The 26,770-nt window shown below is 50.9% G+C and overlaps 1 protein-coding gene and 1 long non-coding RNA gene across 6 annotated transcripts in view; one reads left to right on the top strand and one right to left on the bottom strand.

The window, feature by feature from the left end:
* The window catches only part of PAX8 (paired box 8), a 62,978-nt gene that overhangs the window by 11,900 nt on the left and 24,308 nt on the right, over positions 1 to 26,770 (bottom strand). For 2 of the 5 annotated variants that reach the window (XM_043917849.1, XM_043917851.1), the window contains exons 3-9: positions 15,202 to 15,367; positions 13,017 to 13,217; positions 11,121 to 11,209; positions 10,702 to 10,827; positions 10,086 to 10,261; positions 6,149 to 6,269; positions 5,511 to 5,717 (exon numbers count right to left, since the gene is read on the bottom strand). In XM_043917849.1, the coding sequence (XP_043773784.1) occupies positions 5,511 to 5,717; positions 6,149 to 6,269; positions 10,086 to 10,261; positions 10,702 to 10,827; positions 11,121 to 11,209; positions 13,017 to 13,217; positions 15,202 to 15,367 (1,086 nt within the window). The remainder of the gene's footprint in view (positions 1 to 5,510; positions 5,718 to 6,148; positions 6,270 to 10,085; positions 10,262 to 10,701; positions 10,828 to 11,120; positions 11,210 to 13,016; positions 13,218 to 15,201; positions 15,368 to 26,770) is intronic. The other 3 variants (XM_043917850.1, XM_043917852.1, XM_043917853.1) reach the window with 3 other exon arrangements.
* Positions 5,942 to 6,719, top strand: LOC122703538. Its single transcript, XR_006343512.1, has 2 exons — positions 5,942 to 6,161; positions 6,476 to 6,719. It is a non-coding gene; the product is annotated as an uncharacterized LOC122703538 (long non-coding RNA).

The following is a 26,770-nucleotide window of genomic DNA, read 5'->3' as shown; positions in this document are numbered from 1 at the left end:
TGGACACATTCTATAAATTATTACATGCCAAGGGAAACTTTACAGAATAAATCCTATTGGAAAGAGCTATTGGTGTTCATGGTTCAAGGCTGTGTGGATGTTTTGGTAAAAAATAAACACCACCCCCTAAGTTCCTAATTTGTTTTGAGCATACTGTCTGGCAGTGGTTGGTTCCGGACCAAATAGAGTAGAACCCGCTGGAATTTGACAAATGCGTTCAGTTCACTTGACACAGGCCTGAACAAATGAGGGCTTGGCAACACAGGTGAGAGAAGGGGAACTTCAGTATAATGAGAAGGAGAAGGGGACACAGGTAGAAAATTGGATCTTTCTTCGAAAAAGACTGCAGTACGATCAGCTCTCAGACTCAGCCCCTTCGACCCTTGGATGAAGCCCCTGGTACCACAGCCCACAAGAGGCAAGGAGTGGCATGAAGTCTATGTGGGCAGATCGAGGACAGAGGGTGGATGAGTAGGAGAGTGATGGAAGAGGGTGATAGCTAATTCAGGCCTGAAGCCTTTCCCCTTTCCTCTTCCCTCCCTACTTCCGAGAGATGGACAGACAGACATCTAGGTCTAGATTGTGGCCAGGGAAGACAGTATTTAATTTCCCTGACCGGCATCTTCTCATCTCTCTTATGGAGAGCTCGGTTAGATGAGAGATTGTACACTGGGTTCACCTAAATGAATACTTGATTGATTGGTAGGGGGCTTCCTGTTGCACTGTGTTGAGAAGGATTCTGAGGCTGCATCTATGTCTGCTATGACTGGGGCTGGGGGTAAGTATGGGCTCTCAGACCACCTATTCGCTATTCTTGGCCTAGGTGCTGTCTGGGGCTCCCTGTGGTCTCACATTTCCCCTTCTCATGTTATTCTCTTCTTGTCCTTTTCCATCGCCAGGTCCTGCTGCTTCTTAAGCTCTACAGCTCAGGGGGCCAGAGCACCAGGACACAAGTTCTCCTTAAGTCACAATTTAATTTGGTCACAGTTGTTCCCCTCAGTCGCATCCCATGAGAACTAGCCCCTAAAATGCTCTTGGAAATTGAATTTCATCAGCTTTACTCCCGTGTATTCTGCGATTTTTAATCTTCATTTCTTCTCAGTCACCTAAATTTCTCTCAGTGGGACAGAGGTATCTGAGTCAGATGCTGGAGGGTCAACTCCTGGAGGCTTCCTCCCCTGAAACTTGGCCCCCTTGAAAAGCTGGCTGATACTGTCTTCAGGACACCCTTCACCCTCAACCTTTCCATTAGTCCCCAGGAAAGAGTGAAAGTGTTAGTGGCTCAGTCCTGTCTGACTCTTTGTGACCCCATGGACTAGTCCACCAGGCTCCTCTGTCCATGGGATTTCCCAGGCAATTACCGGAGAGGGTTGCCATTCCCTTCTCCAAGGGATCTTTCCAACCCAGTGTTTGAACCTGTGTCTCCTGCACTGCAGGCAGATTCTTTACCATTAGTGCTACCTGGGAAGCCCCAGGACTCTGCTTCAATTCCTTAAATATTTGGTTTCTTCCCCCAAAGCCAAGAACTTTACAACCTTCTTAGAAATGAAACTACAGAAGCCATAAGGTGGAGGCATGCCTTCACAGCCTATTTTCTGGACTTAATTGATTTTTAAGGCTCTTCACCATAAGTTTATCTTTGGTTTGTAATTCCGTCTCTTCTGCACTCAAAAATATTTTCAAAATAGTTCTATTTTTAAGAAGCTGATGTAGGACTTCCCTGGTGGTCCAGTGGATAAGAATTTACCTGCCAATACAGGGGACATGAGTTCAATCCCTGGTCTGGGAAGATTCCACATACCTTGGAGCAACTAAGCATGTGCATCACAACTACTGAGCCTATGTTCTAGGGCCAGGAAGCTGCAGCTACTGAAGCCTGTGTGCCTACAGCTCCACAACAAGAGAAGCCACCGCAGTGAGAAGCCTGCGCATCACAACTAGAGAGTGGTCCCCACTCTCCCCAACTAGAGAAATCACACGCACGGTAACAAAGACCCCACACAGTCACATAAAATAAAATAAATAAATTATATATACACATATATACGTATACATATGAAAAGAAGCTGATGTAGACAAAGCTGGATATTAAATGCCTGGGAAGTCAGGTTCTGCAAGAAAACAGTAGCACCACAGAAATGTTGGTAAATATCCCACGTATCGGTAGAGACCAGCATCAGAAAACCAGGACTTGGGGGAATTCTGAGGGTAGAGGTGATTTCAGACCATTTATCGGCTCCTTTGATGTCCGCCCTCTATGTGACCTCTTTTCAACTCTTTATCTCGCTCTGATAGCAAGGAGAATTTATGGCAATTCAGAAATCTCTTTGGCAGGATTAAATATAATTTTGCACAGAAGGATGGAGGCGGGTAACGGACTCTTTGATGATAAAGCCAAAGTCAGGGCTTCCTCAACAGCTGAGCTGGAGTCAGCTGGGGAACAGACAGGACAAGGACAGCATCAGTATTGCTGCTGGTCAATGCGCTGGGACCCTAGACTGGGGCATCTGAGAGGAGCATTTAGGGGCAATCCTCCTGTCTCCCAAACCCTGAGATTTCTTCTTTCTTGGCTGATTAGGGAGAAGCTGAGACTCAGAAAAAACCATCCTGGACATCGCATTAGCAGAGAGGCTGGGCTGGGGAGAACTTGACCTGGTGGGGACTCTGAGGCAGGCAAAGACCTGGTGGGAGGTGGTAGGCAGGGTCCAGTCCATAGGTAGCTACTCAGAGGAGGAGAGCTGGGGAGGGCGTTCAGGAAGGTGATGATTATGGAATGAAAATTTACCTAGTCCTTCATCCTCTCCCCTGTCTGCAGCATCATTACCTTGCATTAATTTGGTCTCGGCTTTCTTTTTTATTCTTCCAAATCAATCTCTTGCTCCCTTGCATAGGTTTCCAGCCCCCAGACTCTTGATATCATTCACTTCCTTTTTTTTTGGCCATGGTGCCCATGGTTTATGGGGTCTTAGTTTCCTGACCAGGGATTGAACCTGGGCCCACAGCAGTGAAATCGTGGAGTCTTAATCACTGGATCTTCAAGGAAGTCCCAAATTATTCCCTTCCTAATCTGGTTTCTTCCTACCCCGTCTCCCCAGTCTGCTCACTCTGGCTCAGCCACGTGGTAGGCATTTAGGTTCAATCTTGATTGGAGGTTGCAAGGGGACAGTCTTTCAGGAGCTCCAGGCCACCACTTAAGCTCAGCATGGACACTAGCCGTCCTGAACCCCTGTGCTGAGTCACGGGGCAGGCCCAGTTCTGTGGACTGTGGCCTTGACTTGCTTCCTGCTCTCAGGAACCATCTAGACCAAGCCTCTCCAAGCCTGGGCCCTGCTTGCTCTTCCCAGAGCCCCTGCCTCTGTGCTGCTCCTCCATCCTCAGGCTGGGCTCCACAGCCTTCACGGGGGTCACACCCTGCACATTACCTCACCAGGGTCTGTCTCTGGGGGCCCCCCACCTGAATGACCACTGCGTGTCTGCTGCCTGCTGCTTTGCCCCATGCAGGGATGACCTCCCAGTCCTGCATGGACAACGGACACGGGGCATGTCTGTTAAACTAACAGCTCGTAGAAGCTGGAAGCATCACCCCTGATTTGATTGCATGTTGTCTGGAGGTGCTTGAAGCCCTTAAGGGAGGGGAGAAAGTGGGGGAGGGGTTTGAGAGTAGGGACTCTGCACTGGGCTGTTTCAACCACACTGCACACTAATGCCCAGGTCTGTGCTCTGACATATCTGCTTCCCACTGCCCTGGGTCCTTCTTGTTCCTCTCTGGCTGATCCTGCCCAGCCTCTTCACAATTCCCAGGAAGTGAAGAACTGCTCCCCCACACCACACACTTCACCCACATCATCATCCCTAACCTGCCTCTTCTCAGCCCTCCTGGCCACCGCCCATCAGACACACAGGCAGGCAGTGGTGCCCAGTAACTGGGCCCTTCCCCCCCAAACACTGAATTTAAGTCTCGTTGACTCTCCCCCTCCTCTCTCCCCTCCTAACCCTGTCCCATTTTCTCTGGCTGACATCACTTCACTCAGCTCACAGACTTTTCTTCTTTAATCACTTTGGTCAAAACAAATGACCCATCTCCGCTGACTTCACCCTCTTTTGAAACTCTGCACTGAGTCAACACTTTCCTCCTTGCTTCAGATCCTTCATCACTGCCTCTCTGCCCACACACTGGGATTCCTTTATGAACCCTCTACCTCTGTGCCCACCTCCCCTAAGAGGTCCTCCCTCATTAGACACGGGGATGCACAGAGGGGAAAAAAAAAAAGTCTTAGTTGCCAGACAGACATAAAATGTAGAGACAGTTATAAGGAAGGGTCAATGGACTTGAATAAGATGACCTTGAGGTCCCTCTGGGTGGGCAGAGGTCTGATTCTTATGATGCAGTGATTTTCAAGTGCAAGGGCTTTCCCTGGGCAGAGCCCCTACTTCAGACAGAGCAGCTCTTCATTTGGTCTGGATACCTGGCTTCTGTCAAAACTTTTCCTTTCAAGAGAGTGCTGTGAGGCCCGGCAAGCTTGAAAACCACTGGTCCAGAAGGCCTGGCCCACTCCTGGCTTCTTCCCTGGGTCCTGGTTCAATGCCTTGGACCCACTTCTGAAATAGTCTCATCTCTGTGGCCGCCTTTCAAATATCTGAAGACTGTTATGGGTCTCTGTTCCCTCCCTCACTCCACCTCTGGCCTTCTCCCTGCCTAGCCAAACACCTCTGACTTTTTCAGCCACTGCTCAGAGTTTGCCTGGACGGGCCAATGTCTTTCTGCCAGGGAGACTCAGCTCTGCTGGGATCTGATCCACAGGGTGCATGCAAGCTGACATGTCACCATGTTCCTATTCAGGGATTTTGGCTGAGTCTTTCTGCCTGGGCCTGTTGCCCACCAGTGTAAGGAGAGATTTAAACTAAATGTCCCTAAGGTGCTTCCAGCCTTGAGTTGGATGAGGGTCTTGATGAAGAGTTCCTGGTTCCCCATCTCTTGGATTGGTGAGTCACTCCGCCTGAGTGTCCTCCAAGAGAAACACTTAAGCTAGGGACACGAGAGTTACACTATGGGGGCCCAATTGGGACTGACCCTCCATTCTTAGAAATTTGATCCAGAATATGGCCCCCAAAGCCAATGCCTTTCTCCCTCCAGAGTTTTCTTTTTTTCTTCTTTTGTATTTTTTACCCAGACCAAAGGTTTGGGGCTTTACTGAGTCTGGCTCCTGGTCTTAGGGTTCTGGCACTGTCATGGCGCTTTGGCGCAAGGTTTTGGAAATCCATCAGGCACCCCCACTTCCAAGTACCCCCCAGAGTGTCTGTCCCTCCCACGGCCTGACTCTGCAGGCATGGAGGACCGCATCTTGGCGCCCCCAAAAGTGGCCGGAGGAATGAGGGAAGAGGATGATGGCGGAGAGGACTCGGGGAGAGAGTAGAGGCTAGACCCAAAGTAGGGAACTGGCGGCCGGCCGTGAGGACTCCCCCTCCCGCCCCCCGCGATGGCTGTACGGCCCGGGACCTCCCTGTCGTACCTGAGAGGAGGGCCTGGCCCGTGAACTGCCCGTACACGGAGGCAGCATGGGGAAAGGCATTGAAGGGCGGGACCGAGGCACCGGCTGGGACCCCGGAGCCGACTTGCTGCAGATCCAAAAAGACGGAGCTAGATAAAGAGGAAGGGGTGGAGCTAGAACTGGACACCTCGGGGGTTTCCTGCTTTATGGCGAAGGGTGAATGAGGATCTGCCGGAGGGAGGGAGACAACAAGGAGAGAGGGGTGTGAGATGATGGGGCGGGAACATGCACAAACCAAGCCATGAGATGCGGGAGGGGCGGGGCGGCGAGGCGCGGGCGGGCTCCTCCCTGAGGCGGGGCGTGGGAGTGGGCGGGGCTACGCGGTGTCACTCAGGTGGGGGGAGGAGGTGAGAGGGCACCTCTGCCTCTTGCCGTGCCTCTGTGAGTGTAGACGCAGGTTGCGTGTGCCCCGCGCTGGGGGGCAGGCGGAGAAAGGGCCGAAGATAGAAGGCGAGACCCTCTCGACCCACCTGCTGACCGGCCAGCAGAGTCCCCCTCTCCTCTCCGGGCCCAGGGCCCTAACACCTTCCTCCTCTCCACCAGCCAGCTCTGCCCGCCAGCCGGCCCCCGCATGGCCCAGGAGATTCTGGGCATCGTACCTGCCACCACGGGGTAGGTCTGATGAGTCGAGAGGTTGCGCCCCAAGGGTGTATTGGAGGGGGTCAGGGTGGCCTTCCCGTCGTCCAGGGCGCTGTTGAGCAAGGGCAGCGGGTAAAGACCCTGGGGAACAAGAAGAAGTGAGCGCACAGAGGCTGTGGGCGGCAGGCTCTCCTTTTAAAGATCGCCCCCCCCCCATCCCCGCCAGCCGGCTCTCCCTAGAAAATACCCCCTTCCTCTGTCCCCTCTTCCCGCTCAGTCTTGACTCCACTTAGTCTGTTTAATCAGTTTTTATTCTCTGACTCACAGCCCTTCTGTTTTTCTCCCAGTTCTAGGGGCAGAACTCTCCCTCTGGCAGCTCTGGAATTCAAGGCAGGCTGGTGGCAACAGCGCCAGACACAGAAGAGAGTGGGTCCTTCCAAGGACCACGCCCTGGCTGGATGCTGGGCTTCTTCCTGGTTTCCTCACCCTGTCTGGGCCCACGGAGAGCAAGATGCAGGGCTGGGGCAGTTAGCAGGTGGGACTGTTCAGGGTGATCTCCTCCTTTCATTAAAATATTCTCCAGATGGGAAACACAGGCACAGAGCTGGTCCACACACTTCTCACACCCCACAGAAGTCACACTCCCCTGGTCTGACTCCAGGACCTATGTTCTCAACCACTGCTCTGTGGTGGATAACATCATGACCACATCTTACATGTAAAGAGAGCAGGCATTAGACGTTGCCTGTATTATCCTGATCCATTGCTCCCAACAGCCCTGTGATGTGGGCAAGCAATATTATGTCTGAGATGCTGAGAGCCTGAAGACCAGAGAGGTGAATGTCCTAGGTGAGTATGAAATGGAGTCTAAATCGAGGCCATCTGATCCTGACCCCTGCGCTCTCTCCTTCAGTAAAAGGACAGACACCCAAGCAAAATAGGTAGACTTCTCCCCTCTCTCTCCGTATCCAAGCAAATATAAATGTGCACATTCAGCTTGAAGATGATATTTGTGGTTACTTTTGTTTAAAAATTCTTTATCAAGTACCCCTGGGAGTTTTCTTTGTGAACCTCATTTTAGACTTCACTGAGCCTCCCCTGACATGAGTGGGCCATCTCCTCCAATGCTTCTTCCAAGAAGAATTTGTTCAATTAAAGGCAAGGGTACATCACACCTCATCATGATACCCTCCCACCAGGCCACGAAACAGCACACACCTCTGCTCCCCACATGCGGATCACACATGTCACCAATGTGCTCTGTGAACCAGTGTGCAAAAACTGAAATCAAGACTTGTGCTCCGTGGTTATATAACAGCTCTCTAAAGGCAATCACTTTCAGTGATTTGAGCTGGGTTCTCTAAGGAGCCACAGCAGTTTCTGGTTGCATGCCCAGCACTTACGGAAGTTGCAGTCAACTCTGGAGACCACAAGGGCACCATTATCCTGTAGCAGCAATTACTGACTAAATGGCACTCTGGTTCTACACCTTCTGAGGGGGCTTCCTGCTTTTACTTAGAGCCTGGTTTCATGAAATTGAACAAAATGCCTGATTTCTAGAAAGTATAAGAAAAGTTTTAAATGTCTTGTGGACATGCTGATCTAGTATAAAATACCTCCTCAATATCCTGGTGGTGTTAGTTACTCAGTCATTTCCAACACTCTTGAGACGCTATGGACTGTAGCTCACCAGGCTCTCTGAGCGTGGAATTCTCCAGGCAAGAATACTGGAGTTGGTTGCCCTTTCCTTCTCCAGGGGTTCTTCCCGGCCCAGGGGTTGAACCCAGGTCTCCTGCATTGCAGGCGGATTCTTTGCCATCTGAGCTACCAGGGAGGTGAAAGTCACTCAGTCGTGTCTGACTCTCTGTGACCCCATGGACTATACATGGAATTCTCCAGGTCCGAGTACTGGAGTGAGGAGTCGCTGCTCGCTTCTCCAGGGGATCTTCCCAACCCAGGGATCGAACCCAGGTCTCCCGCATTGCAGGCGGATTCTTTACCAGCTGAGCCACAAGGGAAGCGAGCCACCAGGGAAATCACACCTCAAAATCCTGTAGCTCTCCAAAATCTAACAATTCGGAGGAAAACAAACAAACCTATAAATCAGACATTTCAGTTACGTTACTCCAAATGCCTTAAACATCTCAAGGATGATTGGATTTCTTATTGGGGTTGGACTTGAATTGGGGTGCAGAGGGCACAATTCCTCATGACTTGGACAAGTTTGAGCTCTTGTTCTGCAATGACTGGTTTAGTAGCTGTAGTCTCCTTGACTTCTCTGAGCCTTGGTTTTCTCACCTCTGTAACAGGGATACTAGAGCTGCTTTACAAGGCCAATACAAGGATTAAAGGAGATTTTATATACCTACATTAAACACTTAGCACAAAATGCTTAGTAACACACATGTTCAGTAAATAGCTATTTTAAAGTTACATGAAGAGTCACAAGCTGCCCACTTCTTGAGGCTCAGGAATGGTTCTGCAGAACCCAGTGGGTCTCAGCAGCAAGGTTTCTCTACCAGGACACTGAGTTGTGTTGGGTCCATGTCTCACAGCAGGTTCCTGGCAGACCCACTGCTGTGGCCCCATTCCCCTCCTGCCCAGTCAACCCGGGCCTGGGAGCCATGTGCTGACTTGTGGCTGATCGCCCTGCCCTCTCCCCAGGTCTGCTGACGGCCAGCCTTCTCTGAAGCCCTCCTGGTTGCCACAGCCCAGGCTGATAAAATCGCTGACGCAGATTGCCTGACCAGCTGCATTGTTGGCAAGGGCCCAGCCGCCCAGACAGTCAGTGGCAGTGGTTCAGCTGGTGACTGGCATCGTCACCATTATGCTGCTCAGATCTTAAAGGTATATGGGCTCGCCTCACTCCTGGCTCAGATGACACCTTGAGCCAAGAGGGGTGAGCAGACACCCCTCTAGAGAAAATCCTCAGTCGATTGATGGTGTTGGGTTGGGGGATGGGGAAGACACTGAGGCTGTGGTGTTGACAGAAGATAATTAACAGAGGTGTAGAGTTATTTTTTGGCTCCTGGAGACACTTTGGTCATCTCTGCCAGTTTTTCATAGAAGCCAGCCCCTGATAAGCCATTTCACCTGTCCTGAACACTGGGAATAAAACTTTGCTTGTAGCTTGCATTTCTCATTTCTCAGGCTGCATTTCTCATTGCATTTACTCTACCTTTATTGAGCATCTGTTAGAGGGGCACAGTGGGAGACGCTGGAGGTAAAAAAGATGCCTTGAGATGCTGTGCTCAAGAAATGTGCTATATCTTGACATCTCTGTCCGCTAGGCAGTGACACTACCCCATGAGTTCTGGGGAGCGGCCCCTCCCACCCCAGACATGCAGAAGTCTGGGAGAGTGGAAGTGAAGCGTGTCTAAGGGGCAGGGAAGAATTCATGGACCAGGTGATGCTTGAGCTGAGTCATACTAGCCGAGCAGTACTTTTCCAGGCAGAGAAGTGGGAGGAAGGCATTCAGCGAGGAGGGCACACCGTGTGCTGGGGCAGAGAGGTGTGAACGAGAGGAGCGTGAGCATGGCAGGCACGGGGTGGGGAGGCGTGAGTGGCCCGAGGCGGGGCTGCAGGTGCTGGTGGAGGTCACGCTGTGAAGGCTGGAGCCGTGACTTTATTGCTGTAGGACCTGACCCTGCTATCTGGGGGAGACACTGTGGCAGGGGGATGGCACGGTTGGTTGCATTGCTCTAAGCTCAGAGGCTACAGGTGAGGGAAGGCAGGGGGCCGGAAGGATGAGCAGGAAGATGCTGCAAGCGTCTGGTGAAATAATGCCATGACAGCCTTGGAGCTGCTGGAAGCACGTGCCCTGAGCCCATCAAGCAACTTCTAGTTGCTTCTAGAATTGCCAGTTGATTAGGGAGCTTTCAGAGACCACGTCTTGCTCTGCCCTCCCCCCACCCTCCCACCTGTCTGCTCGCCTCCCGTGCCCGGCTGGCCCCTCACCTGCTCGCCTTTGGTGTGGCTGGGGGAGGCGTAGGCCTCCGGGTAGTGCTGCCGATCAAAGGGGCATTCGAGCGACTCGAGGTGGTGCTGGCTGAAGGTGTCCGTGCGGAGGTGTTTGCGGGGCCCGCTGCTGCTGCTCTGGGAGTCAATGCTCAGCCGGCAGCTGTCCTGGTCACCTGGCAGGCGTCCCCCGGCAGGGAGAAAGCTTTCAGGGGGCTTGTCGACCCATCGCCCAGGCCAGAGTGGGGAAGCAGACTCACTTGGGAAGAGGGAAGAGCGAGACTTCCAGGTGGCTTAGAGACAACCCACAAAGTCCTGGGCCTAAGGGGGTCTCTGTCTCATCAGCAGCAGTAGTGTTAGTCACTCAGTCATGTCTGACTCTTTGTGACCCCAAGGACTGTAGCCCACCAGGCTCCTCTGTTCATGGGATTTTCCAGGCAAAAACAATGAAGTGGGTAGCTATGCCCTCCTCCAGGGGATCTTCCTGGCCCAGGGATCAAACCCGTGTCTCCTGCATTGCAGGCGGATTTCTTACCACCTGAGCCACCAGAGAGCCCTGTCTGAGCAGTTGCCCTCCTGCACCCCCACCCTACCCTCTGGTCCCCCCAACACTCACTGTCATCCATCTTCCTCTTGCTGTCGCTGCCAGGCTGGGCGATCCCCAGGAGCCCATTGATGGAGTAAGTAGAACCCAGAGAGTCCGACTGCGGAGATTCTGGGGGCGTCACAGCTGAGCTGGGGACTGAAGTAGGGCAAGACAGAGGGTCAGGATGTGGGCCTGACACCCCTCAGAGCCCCTGCCGCCACCGCAGAGGAGTCAGGGGCCCTGCCTACTGGTGCCAGGGTTCTAGCCTGCGTTGTTTCCAGCCCTAAACATTTCAGAAAACCTTCCCTGGGATTCCAGCCAGGTCTGGGCTCAGTTCAAACACACGGGTGTGTCTGTGTAGACATGTTTGTGTGTGACTCTGTGTGTGTACATGGGTGGGAGTGTGTATGCAAGGGGCTGAGTGTGACTGTGGGACCCTCGGCACTCACTCAGCGTGTGTCCTGGGCTCAGGGACTTGGTGGCCACACAGCTGTCCATGGGAAGGTTGAATGGCTGCTGCACTTTAGTCCGGATGATTCTGTAAGGAAGAGAAGAAAGGCCCTTATAGCAGAAGGAGACAGGGCTTCTGGCTGCCCCAGCTCCATCCACCTTTTTGAGATCCCACTTGAGTATCTATAGACACCTCAAATTTAGCCCATTGTTCTTTTAGTGGCTAAATTGCATCCGACTCTTTGCAACCCCGTGGACTGTAGCCCACCAGGCTCCTCTGTCCATGGGATTTTCCAAGCAAGAATACTACAGTGAGTTGCCATTTCCTCCTCCAGGGGATCTTCCTGATGCAGGGATCAAACTTGAGTCTCCTGCATTGCAGGCGGATTCTTTACCTACTGAGCCATCCAGGAAGCCGCAAACTCAACCTGTCCACACTCAAACCCACGACCTTACTCCTCACGCCTGGTCCTTCCCACTGTTCCCGTTCCACGATTAGCCCACCGGTCACTCAAGGCAGAAGTACAGGTGGGGCTCAATATCTGCCTCCCTCCCTCCTCCATTGAGCCGTCATCATGTTCAGTAGATTTGACCTCGTAACTCTCTTCAACATTGATCCCTTTCTGCATCTCACTGCCACCACTAAACTCTACCTCCAGGGTCACTCACTGGCCCACTCCTATCTGCTCTTGACCCTTTCTAATCTTTTCTTTCTATTGCAGCCAGATTGGACTTTCTGAAATGCAAGTCAGTCTCATGGCTAACATCTCATGCTAAGGTTCTTGCCACTGCTTATAGGTGAGACGTACACAGCATGACCACCGGCCTCTGAGGGGCAAATAGCCTTTATTCACATCTCCACCTCAGTCTCCCTTGTGCTCTCCCCTTCCCTTTACCTACTGGCTTTCTTTTCAGCTTTTCTTTTCTTTTGGCCATGCTATGCGGCTTGTGGGATCTTAGTTTCCCAACCAGGGATCGAACTCAGGCCCTCAGCAGTAAAAGTACAGAGTCTTAACCACTGGACTGCCAGGGACTTCCCTCTTTCAGCTTTTTGTATAAGATCTTATTAGCCACAGGGCCCTTGCACATGCTATCTCAAGCTCCTTTCACTCCCCCTTTCACCTAGGTAACTCTTATTTGTTATTTCTTACTTGGGACATCTTTTCACAACCTCCCTAAACCAAGCCACCTGACACCAGCTCAATACCCTCATATTTGTCTCCCTAGCCAGACTGAGAACTGCATTTTACCGTTGTTTGTGTGGACATCAATTAGGACTTGATTAGTGTCTGTTTTCCCACTGGACTGTAAGTGCCACACGGACAAGGCTTGTGCATCCTCAGGGCGTACATGTGTGCTAAGTCATTTCAGTCATGTCCGACTCTTTGCAACCCAATGGATTGTATGTTCCTCTGTCCATGGGAGTTCCAGGCAAGAATACTGGAGTGGGTTGCCATTTCCTACTCCAGCCTTAGGGCCTACATATGAGTAAATTATGTGTGAATGAATGAGTGAGTGAATAACTGACTGAGGTGGTGACTGAATGACTGAATGACTAAACAAATGAGTGGATGCTTGAATGAGGTTCAGGTTAGGGGTCTTGTGTCTCATGCAGGAAAGGCTCGATTCAAGAAGAAGTTTCTTTTATTGAATGAAAGAGGATGTGCTATGTGGGGAAGAAAACTACAGAGAGTACAGCCCTGGGGAGGGGGATAGGTTGAGGTGGGAGTGGGGATGCTATAGAGGTGTGGTACCTACCCTGGGCCCAGGGCACTTCCAGCCTGACTTTTCAGCATGCAGCCCCCTCCCAGGCTCTGTTCCACTCAAGTTGGGTCTCCATCATGAGTCCCCCAAAGCCCAGGTACCCCAGTCCCCCGCTGCGGTGTCCCTCTCACCTGTTGATGGAGCTGACACTGGGCACAGTGTCGTTGTCACAGACACCCTCGGCCAGGAGCCGGTCTCGGATCTCCCAGGCGAACATAGTTGGGTTCTGCCGCTTGTAGTCCCCGATCTTCTCCACCACCTTAGGGGTGGCCACCTTAGGCTTTGAGCCCCCTATCACTCCAGGCCTGATGCTGCCAGTCTCGTAGTACCTACTCCAATAGAGAACCCCAAAGAAGTACCCAGTAAGCGGGTGGGGATCTTTGGGCAGCAAATTAGCCAGAGACTCTCGTTCCCCTCTGAGCCTTCTTGGGGAAGGGCCTGAGGGGGTGAACGGTGACCCCCAAGGCTGGTCTCTAACACCACGTTCCTGTCACTGCCTGTTTCCCTTGCATGGGTAGGTTTATGCTGCTTCTGAACCAGAACATTCTTCAAAAGGCCTCACTCTGGGATGCCTGGTTTCTCTCTTTCCAGTTATCCCCCTGGCCAATCTCCTGCACCTGAACACCTTCAGGAAACTCCATAAGATCTCCCTTCTAAGAAAGGACATTTTGAGTGTGCTCTGTGTGTATAAACAGGCTCAAGGTGGTGGCCATTTGCTCCATCCAGTTTTTCTTGGCTGAAGCATGACTGTTCTTGACCATCCTGGTTCTACCCCTCCTTCCCCAGAAAGCCAGCTGGGGTCAATGGGCCCTCTGCCCTGACTTTCCGGTTTCACCTTTGTTCTCCATAAAACCCCTCCAACCCCCCTCCACCCCACCCCACAGCCCCGGCCACTGGTTTTCCACCAGGTTACATGGTTCAGGTTGAAGCTGGTCCTCATGGACTCTGGAACGCCAGCCTGGCTTGGAGCCCTGGCCATGTCCAGCTCCCTAAGCCAAGCCAGCTCTCTCGGGGTCTCCCCACCCCCCATCTCCCATCCCCCAACCAGCTGCTTAGGCAGATCAGTGACCTATGTCAGGATAGCCTACCTCTCCTCCTTGGGGAAACTCTGGTCTCTTGTGCCATGAAATAAAACCTGGCTCTTTAATACTCCCTTTTGGGTGTCACCATCCATTAGCACTCAGCCCCTCTTGGGGTGCTGCAACCCACCTGAGAAACCCCTCTCCTGACCCCAGGAGACCTGGGGACAACAATTTTCCCTGATGACTTCCACCAGGGAGGCAGGGCTTCCCACGTCCAATTACAGGCCTTGACCTCTTTGAACCAGAACTCGTCCTGAATCTCACTTATGGGTTGGGTAAGGGAGATACTGAACTGACACAAAGCCCAGAAAACCCTGCGCGTGGGCACTTCCACTGGAAGTGGTCTTCCAGGTTGGACTACCCTTTGCTGCTCCTGGTCCCTCCTGAACCTTTAGGTTAATGGTTCTTAGCTTTGGCTGCAGAAAATTAGAATCTTAGGGCTTAACACTATACCCAAACTTGGGCTCATTCCCCTAAAGTTCTGCCTTAACTGGTATGGGCTGGGGCTTAAGACATCCATTTCTTTTCTAAATTAAGATTCCCCAGGTGACTCTACTGTGCGGCCAGGGTCATGAACTGCTGCTCCAGAGTTAGCATTCATAAGCGTCACTTGGTCATCTCATAAAAATCACGGTGTCCGGATCTGGCTCCCAGAGAGGGTGCTGCCATGGGCCTGGTCTGAGGCTTAGGATCTGCATTTCATCAAAACACTGCAGTGCTTCTATTGCAAGAGCTCTGGGAGTTACAGTTTGAGAAGCACAAACTCAGACACCCCTCGTGCTGGAGTGAGACCTCAGGAGCCACCTCTGATTGTGTGTCCCACCCCCCTCATTGCTGTTCAGTCACTCAGTCATGTCTGACTCTGCAACTCCAAGGACTGCAGCATGCCAGGCTTCCCTGTCCTTCACCACCTCTCAGAGTTTGCTCAAACTTATGTCCATTCCTTGGTCTCAGCAGAGGTAAAGCCTTTGGGGAAGATTCTTCTGCTTTAGGAACAAAGAAGCCTGTAGAAAACGGGACGTGGGGCAGAGGAGACCATGGGGGAGGAAGAAAGGAAAGGAAGGAGAAATGGACGAGGGAGGAAGGAAGAGCAGGAAACCACACAGATGAGCAGCAGATGGGTGAGGCCTGGAAGCCCTACCACATCCTGTTCAGGTCCTGGGACCTAGGCGGGACACCAGAGTGGACTCGAGTCCCTGGGAGGGAAGGGGGTGGGGGTGAATTTTGTGCTTACCTGCCAAGGATCTTGCTGACACAGCCATGGCTGACACGGAGCTGGCGGGAGATGTCGCAAGGCCTCACGCCCTGGTGGGCTAGGTCCACGATGCGCTGACGCACCACTTCAGGCAGGGGTCTGCCATTCACAAAGGCCCCTCCCAGCTGGTTCAGCCCTCCGTGGCCTGAAAGACAGTAATCCGGGGGGACTGCTGTCAGGGCCACCAGGCAGAGAATCAGCTGGCATGTGGGCCTTGGCTGTTGAGAGCCCCTAAACGTGAGCTCTGTTGGTCACACCCCTGGGGCTCCTGCTGTACCCCTCTGCTTCCCGCCTCTGAGGGGGGCTAGCTCAGGGTGGCAGGGGCAGGGATGTATGATGCCACAGAGGGGCACATTCCACTCTGGGGACTTTTTGTGTCTGCTCAGTATCCTCTCATGGGCTTCCCAGAGGGCTCAGCAGATAAAGAATCCACCTGCAATGAGGAGACACAGGAGACGCAGGTTCAATCCCTGGATCAGGAAGATCCCTGGAAGAGGAAATGGCAAACCCCTCCAGTATTCTTGCCTGGAGAATTCCATGGACAGAGGAGCCTGGCGGGCTACAGTCCATATGGTTTGCAGAGTCAGACATGACAGAGTACACACACACAGTCTCCTCTCAGACCCTCAGCACCTCACTCCAAATAACAATCCCACCACCTCCCTCTACCCTCTGGAAAGTATCTAAGGAGTTGAGGATTCAGGGTCTGTCTTCCTACTCTGACACTGAACTGTGTGATCTTGGGGAAGTCTCCATGTCCTCTCTGCGCCTCTGTTCATCTCTAAAATGAGGGCATGGGACGAAGAAATCAGTGGTATTTAAGTTTCTCGTTCTCATTCTTCTTTTGAATTATAGAACTAGATTTTTTAAGTACAGAGACAATGAGAAACCCAGACTCAAAAGAATAAAAGCAGAGCTTCTCTGGTTGAGCTAGGACAGAGTGGGCCTTGTCCTTGGGCTCCCAGCTTGAGCTCTGTTCGGAGCACTGAGCGGCAGGCAGAGACCTCACTGGCCCATGTTCTGGGGCTTCCAGGACTGATGTGCCAGGCAGTGGGCAGTGGTGCAGAACATGGACACACCATGATGTGCGCCTGTCTCCTTAGCTGCCTTCCTGACTCGGCCCCTACCCTCCAGCCCCAGCCTTTGTTTCATTCTGAGCCCATCCACTATTCTCAATGCTTATTTATTGAGTACCTGCTACATGGCAGGCACCGTACCAGGCCCTTCCACTGTTGAGTTGGATAAGGTAGATGTGATTCCTGTACTTGCCCCATGGGGTTCAAGTGAAGAGTCAGACCAGCTGGTGGCTGCATGGCATGGCCACATCTGGGACACCTGCAGTGGACCTGAGCCAGCAGTGGGACTCGGACATGAAAGGGGTTGTGGGAACCCCTGGAGGGGACCAAGCCCAGGCTCAGGGGGCCAGAGAAAGGTTCCTGCTGTTGGTATTGGTTTAGTTGCTAAGTCATGTCCAACTCTTGCGACCCCATGGACTATAGCCTGCCAGGATCCTCTGACCATGGGACTCTCCAGGCAAGAATACTGGAGTGGGTTGCCATTTCCTTCTCCAGGGGATCTTCCTGACCCAGGAATCAAACCTGGATCTCCTGCATTGCAGGCAGATTTTTTACTGACTGAGCTATGAGGGGAGCCCTAGAAGAGTTCCTGGAGAAGTCTAAACTGAGGCTGAAGATAAAGAGGTGTCAGACTAGAGAAGGAGATGAGGAAGAAAACTGTTCCAGGCAGTGGGAACAGCATGTGCAAAGGCTTATAGGTAAGAAGGCATCTGTTAGATTTATCAACATACTCAGTTCTCTAAAATCCCTAGATTCTGGGGGTGCGAGCTTCAGGCCTGAGGTCTTCCTTTGACCAATGAGGAGACCAGGGCTTAGAGAGTCACAGTGAACATTCATGGGACTGATGTGACTCAGCCTGCATGATGAGGGGTCAAGATCTAACCAGGAACAAATGCTCCTGTTGGGGCTGCTGGCAGAGCCCTGTTCTATGGCCAGAACAGATCCTGGAAACTTGGCCTTGGCCCTACAGTCCCACGCTAGAGATGCCATGGTCCCAGCATGATGATTTGGTGATCTGGCTAGGATGGCAGAGCCCCGGGGTGGGAGTCAGGGGGAATAGGCAGACGGGCAAGGAGGAAGAGCCATTGCCAGGCCTCCTGTGTCAGCCCGTTAAGGACTATTTACTGCTGAGGGCTGGACATGCCTCTGTTAGGCACACTGTGCTCATTACCACCCACTGACTTAGCACATTCAGAACTGCCTTGCAATGACCCCTCAGGGGCTCAAGCTGTCTTCGGCAGAGCGGTCAATGTCTGTTTGTTTTTTTTTAAGAGGCTACAAATGCCTCTGGCCTGGGCACTGAGTCAGGAGGAAAAGCCCGCTAGCCAAACACCTGGCAGGAAGGACGCTACGATCCATCTCCCTAAGTGGAGGCCACTGGGTGACCTTGGGCACTGCTTCCACCTGTCCAATTCTAGGCAATTTGCCCTGGCCAGTGTGTTTCCACCAGGGCTGGGAAGATATCCCAGGTGCTCAGCAGAGGGGCCTGAGCCCGCTTTGGAGAGGGCTGACTTCTCGTTAGCCACAGGCAGTCCTGGAGAGTGGCTCAGCCTTTCCACCCTCACTCCATTCCTGCTGCTTTTGGCTCTTCTGGGTCCAGACACTGAACACAAGGGGGCACCAGAGAGCCACCCAAAGGGAGAAGACCTTGAGCAGCTCATCTTTGTCCCCATTTTCCAGAACTTAAGACTGCCAAGCCATCTAGGAGCAAAGGTGTTCATGCTAGGCCCACTACATCTGAAAGCTAGGGTTCCTGCAGGTGGAAGTCTTCACCCCTAGAAAGGCAACTGGTTAAAAAAAACCCAAAGGCTATTTTTTTGGTAGCATGAATTGGGAATTGTGCCTTAAAAACAAACCTATCCTGTTTCTCCACTGAAGCTGTGGGGGGACACTGTCCTAAATCTTCCTGAAGGACTTGCTGATAGGTATCCTTAGAGACTCAAACTCTCCAGAACCCTCTGGAAGGGTTATTTACTAGATCAGCTGGCATCGGTGTGAAAGGGAAGATGCACTCATACCTCGGGCTCCTAAACTGTGAAGTCCCTGCTGACTTATTTCATTTTATTGACTTCTGAGTTCTTTATATTACCGTGCCAAGGGTGTTGGGCTGGATTCCTGTGTTGACTCTGGCTATTTTAATGTCTTTTTTCAGTAGTTTCTTTTATTCTGTAAACTTGCTTAAATTATTTTTAAAAATTCCTTAAATTTCCTTCTGAAGAGTAGTTTCTTTTCCCCCCAAGGCTTATTATTATTAATTTGTTTATCCCTCCATGTATATAGTGTTTTACCATGTAGTCATTTTTTTAAATAGTAGGTCCTTGTTTGTTACCTATTTTATTTACTTATTTTTTTGGCCATGCCGCATGGCACATGGAATCTTAGCTCCCCAACCAGGAATCAAACCCACACCCCCTTCACTGGGAGCACAGAGTCTTAGCCACTGGCGTACCAGAGAAGTCCCTGGTTTTCTATTTTAAATATAGCAGTGTGTACATGTCAATCCTAAACTCCCAATCTATTCCTGCCCCTTTCCCCTCTTGGTAACCATAAGTTTATTCTCTAAGTCTGTGAATCTGTATTTGCTTTGTAAATAAGTTCATTTGTATCAATTCTTTAGGTTGTGAATATAAGCAATATCATATGATATTGTCTTTCTCACCATATATTTTTTATACATTTTTAAGGGTTATGCTCCATTTACTGCCTGTTTTAATTTTATGAGTTGAGAAAGTTGGGGGTTTTTTCAAGCATATTGTTTCTATCCACTTATTAAGAGCTAAACAAAACATCCTGCAGTGTCTGATGCTGACTTCAGGTGATGGCTGGTAAAGAAAATTTCAGAGAAAAACTTAATTGCATGTAGACCCCCCACCTCAGCCCCATCTTCTTAGAATAATGATTTTTATTGTTTGTATATTATAGTTTTCATCTCTTTTGATCTCAACACGTATATGCCAAGTGGGTGTATGCTTAGTCTTGAAGTCCTATCTGACTCTTTGTGACTCCATGGACTGTAACCCGCCAGACTCCTCTGTCCATGGAATTCTCCAGGCAAGAATACTGGAGTGGGTTGCCATTTCCTCCTCCAGGGAATCTTCCCGACCCAGGGATGGAAACTGCGTCCCCTATGTCTCCTGCACTGGCAGGTGAATTCTTTACCCACTGAGCCACCCGGGGAAGCCCATATATACCAAGTACTGAGTATATATCAGAACACTGGGAAAGTCACCTTGAACAAGACAGGAAAGCTGGCCCTTGAGGAACATACAGTCTTTGGAGAGATGCAGTCAGATAAATTGAACTCCCCTGGTGGCTCAGACAATAAAGAATCTGACTGCAGTGCAGGAGCCCTGAGTTCAATCCCTGGGTAGGGAGGATCCCCTGGAGAAGGGCATGGCTAGCCACTCCGGTACTCTTGCCTGGAGAATCCCATGGACAGAGGAGCCTGGTGGCTACAGTCCATGGGGTGGTAAAGAGTCGGACACAACTGAGTGACTAACACACACACAATCAGATAAATTGGGAATCATCATGTTAAGAGAGAGGTTTTTAGGAAGAGGTAAGTCAGATGCCAGAGGAGCCCATAAGTGGTCAGAGGGAAGCTGTCGGGCAGAATGACTAGGAGGTAACCAGGAGAAGAAGCTTCCAGAGGAAGAAAACCCACACATAAGGCTTTGGTGCTCTCAAGACATGGAAAGACAGTTACTGTGGCTGTCGGAGAGGCAGGGTAGAGGGTGTGGAAAGAGCGTGCTGGCTGCAGATGGAGATGGGCCCTATGGTTTGAGGTTTGGAGCCGAGTCCTGGTCACCCAAAGTCTTTTGTCCCTCCTGTATCCGGTGTGGGGGAGTGGACGCCTTTGGGCAAGTCACCACCAGACTAGCAGCCTAGAGGTGGGCGCATCCTTCCTTCCTGCCCCAGGGCTACCCACCATGCTGACCACCTGCCCATGTGGCTGTGGACCAGGTGGGCTCTCAGGCCGGAAGCCAGGAATGAGTAGGAGCCCCTGGTTGGGCGCGGGTGGGAGGTGGGGAAGGTGTGACCCAGGAAGAGGTTTGAGGCTTCCTGAACAAAGGCCCTTTGTTGGTCTGGAGGTCGTGGGGGTGGAGGAAGAAGATAAGACGGCTTGGCTGGACATAAGTGGGTTCTGACTGTGAGATCCTCAGACAAAGGGATGCCAGCTTGCCTGGGGACAGAGAGCTCTGAACCTATAGTGAAGGGACAGAGATCTACAAAGTTCTGGGTGAAGCCTGCTGTCCAGAAATGTATATTTTGGAAAAGTGACCATTTGGAGAGATCTGAGGACTTTCTTTTATCATTCTTCACTCCTTAACAGGGCTCTGAGGAGTAAGGATGGTAGGAGGAAAAGAGAAGGGGCTTCCTAGGTGGTGCTAGTGGTAAAGGTTCCACCTGCCAGTGCAGGAGACACAAGGGACATGGGTTCCATCCCTGGGTCGGGAAGATCCCCTGGAGGAGGAAATGGCAACCCACTCCAGTATTCTTGCCTGAAAAATTCCATGGACAGAGGAACCTGTCAGGTTACAGCCCATGGGGTTGCAAAGAGTCAGACATGACTGAGCACACATGCACAAGAACAAGAGAAAAGTCATTGCCCTAAATTCCTGTTATGTGCACGGATCCTCGGACCCTTGAGATGTAGGATAATTTCCCTGTGCCCCACAATCTTTTCTCAATTTTGATTTAATTTTTCTTGGCCATGCCACATGCACAGAATGTGGGTTCTTAGTTCCCAGACCAGGGATTGAACCCATGCCACTGGAGTGGAAGTGCAGAGTTTTAACCACTGGACTGCCAGAGAAGTCCCTGGGCCCCATAGCCCGAGCCTTAGTCACAGCACTGGTTGCATTGGACAATACCTTGATCTGCTTAGATTCTTTTATGAGATCTTAAGGGCAGGAATCCTGTCTTTGTCTACCTAGCACCTGTTACAAAAGTTTAATTAACACTTTGGTAAATACACGTGGCAGAAAAATGCTTTACAAATGTGAGGGGGGCTGTTGTGATGGTGAGTGGATTCCCCACTGCGAGACCCCCAAGTCCCATGGCTGGGTACTTTTCCCCCTTTATGTTCTATCTAATTTCTCACATTGCTGCCTAGCCCGAAAGCAAGAATGATTCAATGTATTGTGCTGTGAAAATTTCCACTTGATTATCTGGAGATTTTTGTTTCAGCCTAAAAGAACTATCAAGATGGGCATCTGAGCCTTTGAAGGACTACAGCGGATGATGCAATGGATGCTTTCAGGTGTCCTGTAAATCTTGTTGTACCCGCTTGTCCTCCCCAAGGCACGGGTCCCCAACCTCTAGGATCTAATGAGTGATGACCTGAGGTGGAGTTGATGTGACAATAATAGAACTAAAGTGCACAATAAATGTAATGCACTTGAATCATCCTGAAACCATCCCCCTACCCTCCACTCGGTAGTTTAATTGTCTTCCAGGAAGCACATCCCTGGTGCCAGAAAGGTTGGGGACTTCTGCCTCAAGCATGGTGGCCGTGCTAGAGCTACCCAGTCTCTGACCATCTCAGCCCCATGATGTTGTCTCCCCAGCACACTCACCTGCAGGCCTGTGATTTCCTGCTGTAACCTTGCAGCTGTTCCCTTAGGCTCCATGCCTTTCTGGCACAGAAAGGAATAAAGACCAGGACCTCTGCCTCAAATCACTGCCAAGGAAGTTGCTCCAGGGCCATGGAGACCTACTGTTCCAGCCTCTTGTCCCACCTTCCACCCTAAGTCTACATGCTGAGTCCCTCCATTATCTGTGAGGTTTAGGTTACCTGGGCACGTTAGGCCCTTGGACTACAACACAGGGGCTGGGACGCTGAGAAGCAGCAGTATGCATTTGGTTTTACCCCGGACTTGCTGCGCAACCTTGGTCTCCGTGCCTTGCACTCCTTCTCCCAAGGGTGACCAGAGAAGAGAGACAATAGGTCGGTGAGACTGCCGCTTGTTCCTCTCATCTGTCTCTCACTGGTTCCTTCCACCTGTGCCGCAACTCTGTCCATCAGCCTCCTATGTCTTTGTATTTTATATTAGTTGTGCATTCTTAGTCGCTCAGTGGTGTCTGACTCTTTGCAACCCCATGGACTGTAGCCTGCCAGATTCTTCTGTCCGTGGGGATTCTCCAGGCAAGAATTCTGGAATGGGTTGCCATGCCCTCCTCCAGGGGATCTTCCCAACCCCGGGATCGAACCCAGGTCTCCTGCATTGCAGGTAGATTCTTTACTGTCTGAGCCACCAGGGGAGACCAAGGAAGAGGTAACTAACTTTATATTATGTCTCTCTCTTTTTTTTTTTACCAGGCCCATCCCCTGGACCTCCAAACAACTAAATTCATCTATGCTGCCTCCCCAGCGTCTGCTTGCAAAACAAAACCAAACCTCCCCTTGACTAGGAAACCTCTCTTTCTTATTGATGTCAACCAGATTTCTCAACAAGTGGTCACACTTGGCTGTCCCTTTGTCCTTCCCTTCATCCCTTGCTATTCAGGGATCACCTTGCGATATGCCTTATGCTTAGCAGGTGCTCAGATGCTAGGAAGTTGGTGGATGGCAGGTGCTGAGTTGGACCTCTTAAAGAGGGTTCCATGACAAGGCTTGGCGCTTGGTCCCGGTTCCTTGTGTTTCTCTTTAATGGGGTGTCTTCCCTGTTCTGTTCTATGCTATCTACATTTTTTCAGGCTGCATTCAGGTCTCAGTGCTGCCTCACTCTACACCATCATCCTTGGTGATCCCACCCTCTCTCCTTGTTTTATTTTCTAACCCTGTACTGATGGGATCTGGGCATCCAGCTATCTTTAGTCTAGATCTCTCCCTCATTTAAAAAAATAATTTTATTTACTTATTTTTGACCACACTTTGTTGTGCTGTGTGGGCTTTTCTTTAGTCGCAGCGAGCAGGGGCTACTCTCTGATTGCTGTGCGAGGACTCATTGCCTTGGCTTCTCTTGTTGCAGAGCATGGACTCTTGGGTGTGTGGGCTTCTGTGGTTGTGGCTTCCGGACTCTGGAACGCAGGCTCAGTAGTTGTGGCTCACAGACTTAGTTGCTCCATGGCATGTGGGATCTTCCCAGATCAGAGATCGAACCTGTATCTCCTGCATTGGCAGGAAGATTCTTTACCACTGAGCCACCAGGGAAGTCCTTCCCCCATGTTTATATTCAGCTTGCTATTAGAAATTTCTGGGTGACAGAGGCGCCTCCTCTAAGACTATCTGGGTTGGTCACGATACCATCCGCTATGCAAGCATAAAACCTGACCTTCAGCTTCATCAGAGGCCACCTCCTACCACACTCTCCGCACTACACACTCAGAGACCTTGTGTGTGACCTTGGAGCTCATTGTGTCCTCCTGTCTTGGGGCCTTTGCACAGGATATTCCCTCTGCCTGGCTTCTTCTTCTTCTTCTTTTTTTAAAATATGTATTTATTTATTTGGCTGTGTCTGATCTTAGTTGCATCATGCAGGATCTTTTATTGAGGTGCATGGACTCTCTAGTTGTGGCTCAAAGGCTCCAGAGTGGTAGGCTCAGTAGTTATGTCCATGGGCTTTCTTGCTATGATGCATGTGGGATCTTAGTTCCTTGACCAGGGATCAAACCCATGCCCCCTGCATTGCAAGACAGTTTCTTAACTACTGGACCACAAGGGAAGCCCCTGCCTGGCTTCTTTGTCTCTGAAACCCTAATCTCTAATGTAATGCTTGATGCACAGTAGGTACCCAATAAATGCTGGTTGAGTTCATTGTTGGAAGGAAGGAAAGAGGGAGGAAAGAAGGGAGGGAGGAAAGAGAGGGAGGGAGGGAGGGAGGGAGGGAGGCAGGAAAGAAAGCAGGCCCAAAGCAAGCTGAGTGAAGCCCACACATTCTTTGCTTTCAGCAGAATTCTGTCTCTTTCAATGACACATACTCTTAGACATGAGTTGTTTTTAACAGGAGGCCCAGACATCATGACACAGGAAAAGAGAGGTCTGCCTTCCTTCGGCAGGAACCATGGGATGAATGCAAGGGCCTTTCAGTTGGCTTTTACATCCAACCTTCAAGGTCATCATTAAGGTGTGACACTTGTCAGGCTCACACCTTTGCGGGGAGCATAATGGCTCATACGCACCCTTGTTGGTTGGGCAGGAAAATTCCGTGAGATGAATATTCCTGTCACCAGTTTACACCAATAAGAAGACTGTCACCAACTCAAAACTTTGGGTTCCAAATTGGGAAGCCTTTTCTTCCTACCCCTGGCCATAGAGCGCTTTGGAGAATGATGAGGGGTTTACAGTGCTGGTGGGGAGATTTCTACGTGCACCGAAGGAAAGAGCCACAAGAGCCGGCTCCAGCTAGGGAGGACCACAGTTTGATAGCAAAAACCTCCTCTCCTGGGAACTGGGACATCCCTGACTCAGAGACCCACTTGATAAGTTTGTGACTCAGGGCTGTGGGGTGATGTTACCCCTGATGTCTGTCCATAAAAAAGAAACTGGTTCCCCAGACCTCATAGCCAAGGAGTTCAGTGCTGTGTTTCGGGTTCAAGGCCAAGGACATGACCAAGCCAGTCCTGGGATCCTGTTTCCTCTGACCTCCTCTGGCATTAAGTAGAGCATCAGTCAGGAGCTGATCAGAAAACACAAACCTGTTTCTAGGTATTTCAGCAGAGGTGCTTGAATAGAGGGACCTGTTTATCTAGGTGGTTGAAGGCTGTAAGAGCAGAGAGGAGCACTGGGGTAACCCTGAGACAGTAACTGTAGGAAGACGCCCCCATTCCTAGGACCAAGGAACAAATGGAAGAGGTTGGACTTATCAGAACCTTGACACTTGGAGGATGGGCTAAGGGGGCTGGGCTCGGACCTCCAAGGTGATGGTAACTCTTGGCTACCGCTCATCCATCTGAGGGGCACAGGAGGCTGGGTTCCTGGAGAGTTTGTCTCTGGATCACCTGCTGCTGGTGAGGCAATGCTGACAAGAACCACGTGCAACAAGAGGAAAGCCCTGTCTCATCCTTCAGCTTTTTAGCCCTTCTGCGTGGCACACTTATCAGTCCTTCATAGAAGCCCAAACTATAAGCAATTTGCAAATCTGTCCTCTTGCCCTGATAAGTGGGGTGAGGGTCATTTATTCATTTATTTTCATCCACTGAAGCTGTATAGGGTAGAGGTTAGAAGAGCAGGCTCAGGAGACAGACTGCCTACATACAAAGCTCTGCTCCCCCTCTGATTTTGGCATGAGCCTCACCTTTCTCTGCCTCTTTTCCTAGGCGTGTTGTGTGATCTACATAGTGTTGTATGCTATACACGATGCGTGCATAGCACTCAAAAACATTCTTCATGATCATCTGACCATCACTGCTCCCAGGCCAGGCATGGCTCCAGGCTCCGGAGATGTATAGGATTAAGACAGGTGGATCTTCACCCTCTTGGAGGTTGTAATTTTATGGGAATGGTTTTAATTTAATGAACTCATTTCTCTGCAAGTGACAAATCTCTTGCACCCCATCTACCCCATCTTCCTGCCTGGATCAGTTTCTGCTTTTCCTCCTTCAAAATCCTGAGTGATGAGCAAAAGGTGAGGTTCTAGATTTCCCTGAGAGGCAGGAAGTCATCCCAGCTCCTCTTTTCTCTCTTGGGTTCCTTGGCTGGGTGGTTAGTCACTGATTTATGGGCTTATTCTTGTTGATTCCTTCTCCTAGTCTGTTGGCCACTGTCCCTCCTATGGGGCCTTCATGCACTTTAATGCAGCCCAAGAAGCCCCCAGGTTGTAAGGTCATGAGGACCAGCTCCCAGCCCCCTACACTTTGATGTTTTGGCAGATCTGAGGGTCTCCCAGAGCCCTTGGAATAAGAGGTAAGAGGTCTGGCTTCCTCAGATGCTCTTGCCTTAGATCAGCCCAGAGGTGGGAGGGTGTAGCTCTGTTCTTTCATCTCCAACAGGGAGAGAGAACTGGCAGGGGTGGAGGGAGGGAGACAGAGGATGGATAAAGAGGATTTCCCTGTATTAGTCTCTAACTGGGAAAAAACTAAGCTTGGCTGGTATTTTACCGAGATTTTCTTAAGAGGGGAAGGAGAAAGGGAGGACGGGCTACTTTCAGTATTCACTGCACTCCCCCTAGAGTCAAACCTAGACAAACCTAGAGAGTGTATTGAAAAGCAGAGACACCACTTTGCCAACAAAGGTCTGTATAGTCAAAGCTATAGTTTCTCCAGCAGTCATGTAGGTACCTGAGAGTTGGACCATAAGGAAGGCTGAGTGCCAAAGAATTGATGGTTTTGAACTGTGGTGCTGGAGAAGACTCTTGAGAGTCCTTGGACAGCAAGCAGATCCAACCAGTCAATCCTAAAGGAAATCAACTCTGAATACCCATTGGAAGAACTGATGCTGAAGCTGAAGCTCCAATACTTTGGCCACTGATGCGAAGAGTCAACTCATTGGAAAAGACCCTCATCCTGGGAAAGATTGAGGGCAGGAAGAG

This window comes from Cervus elaphus, chromosome 11 (genome assembly GCF_910594005.1).
Source record: "Cervus elaphus chromosome 11, mCerEla1.1, whole genome shotgun sequence".
NCBI lineage: Eukaryota > Metazoa > Chordata > Mammalia > Artiodactyla > Cervidae > Cervus > Cervus elaphus.
This window is presented reverse-complemented; position numbering and strand designations above follow the sequence as displayed.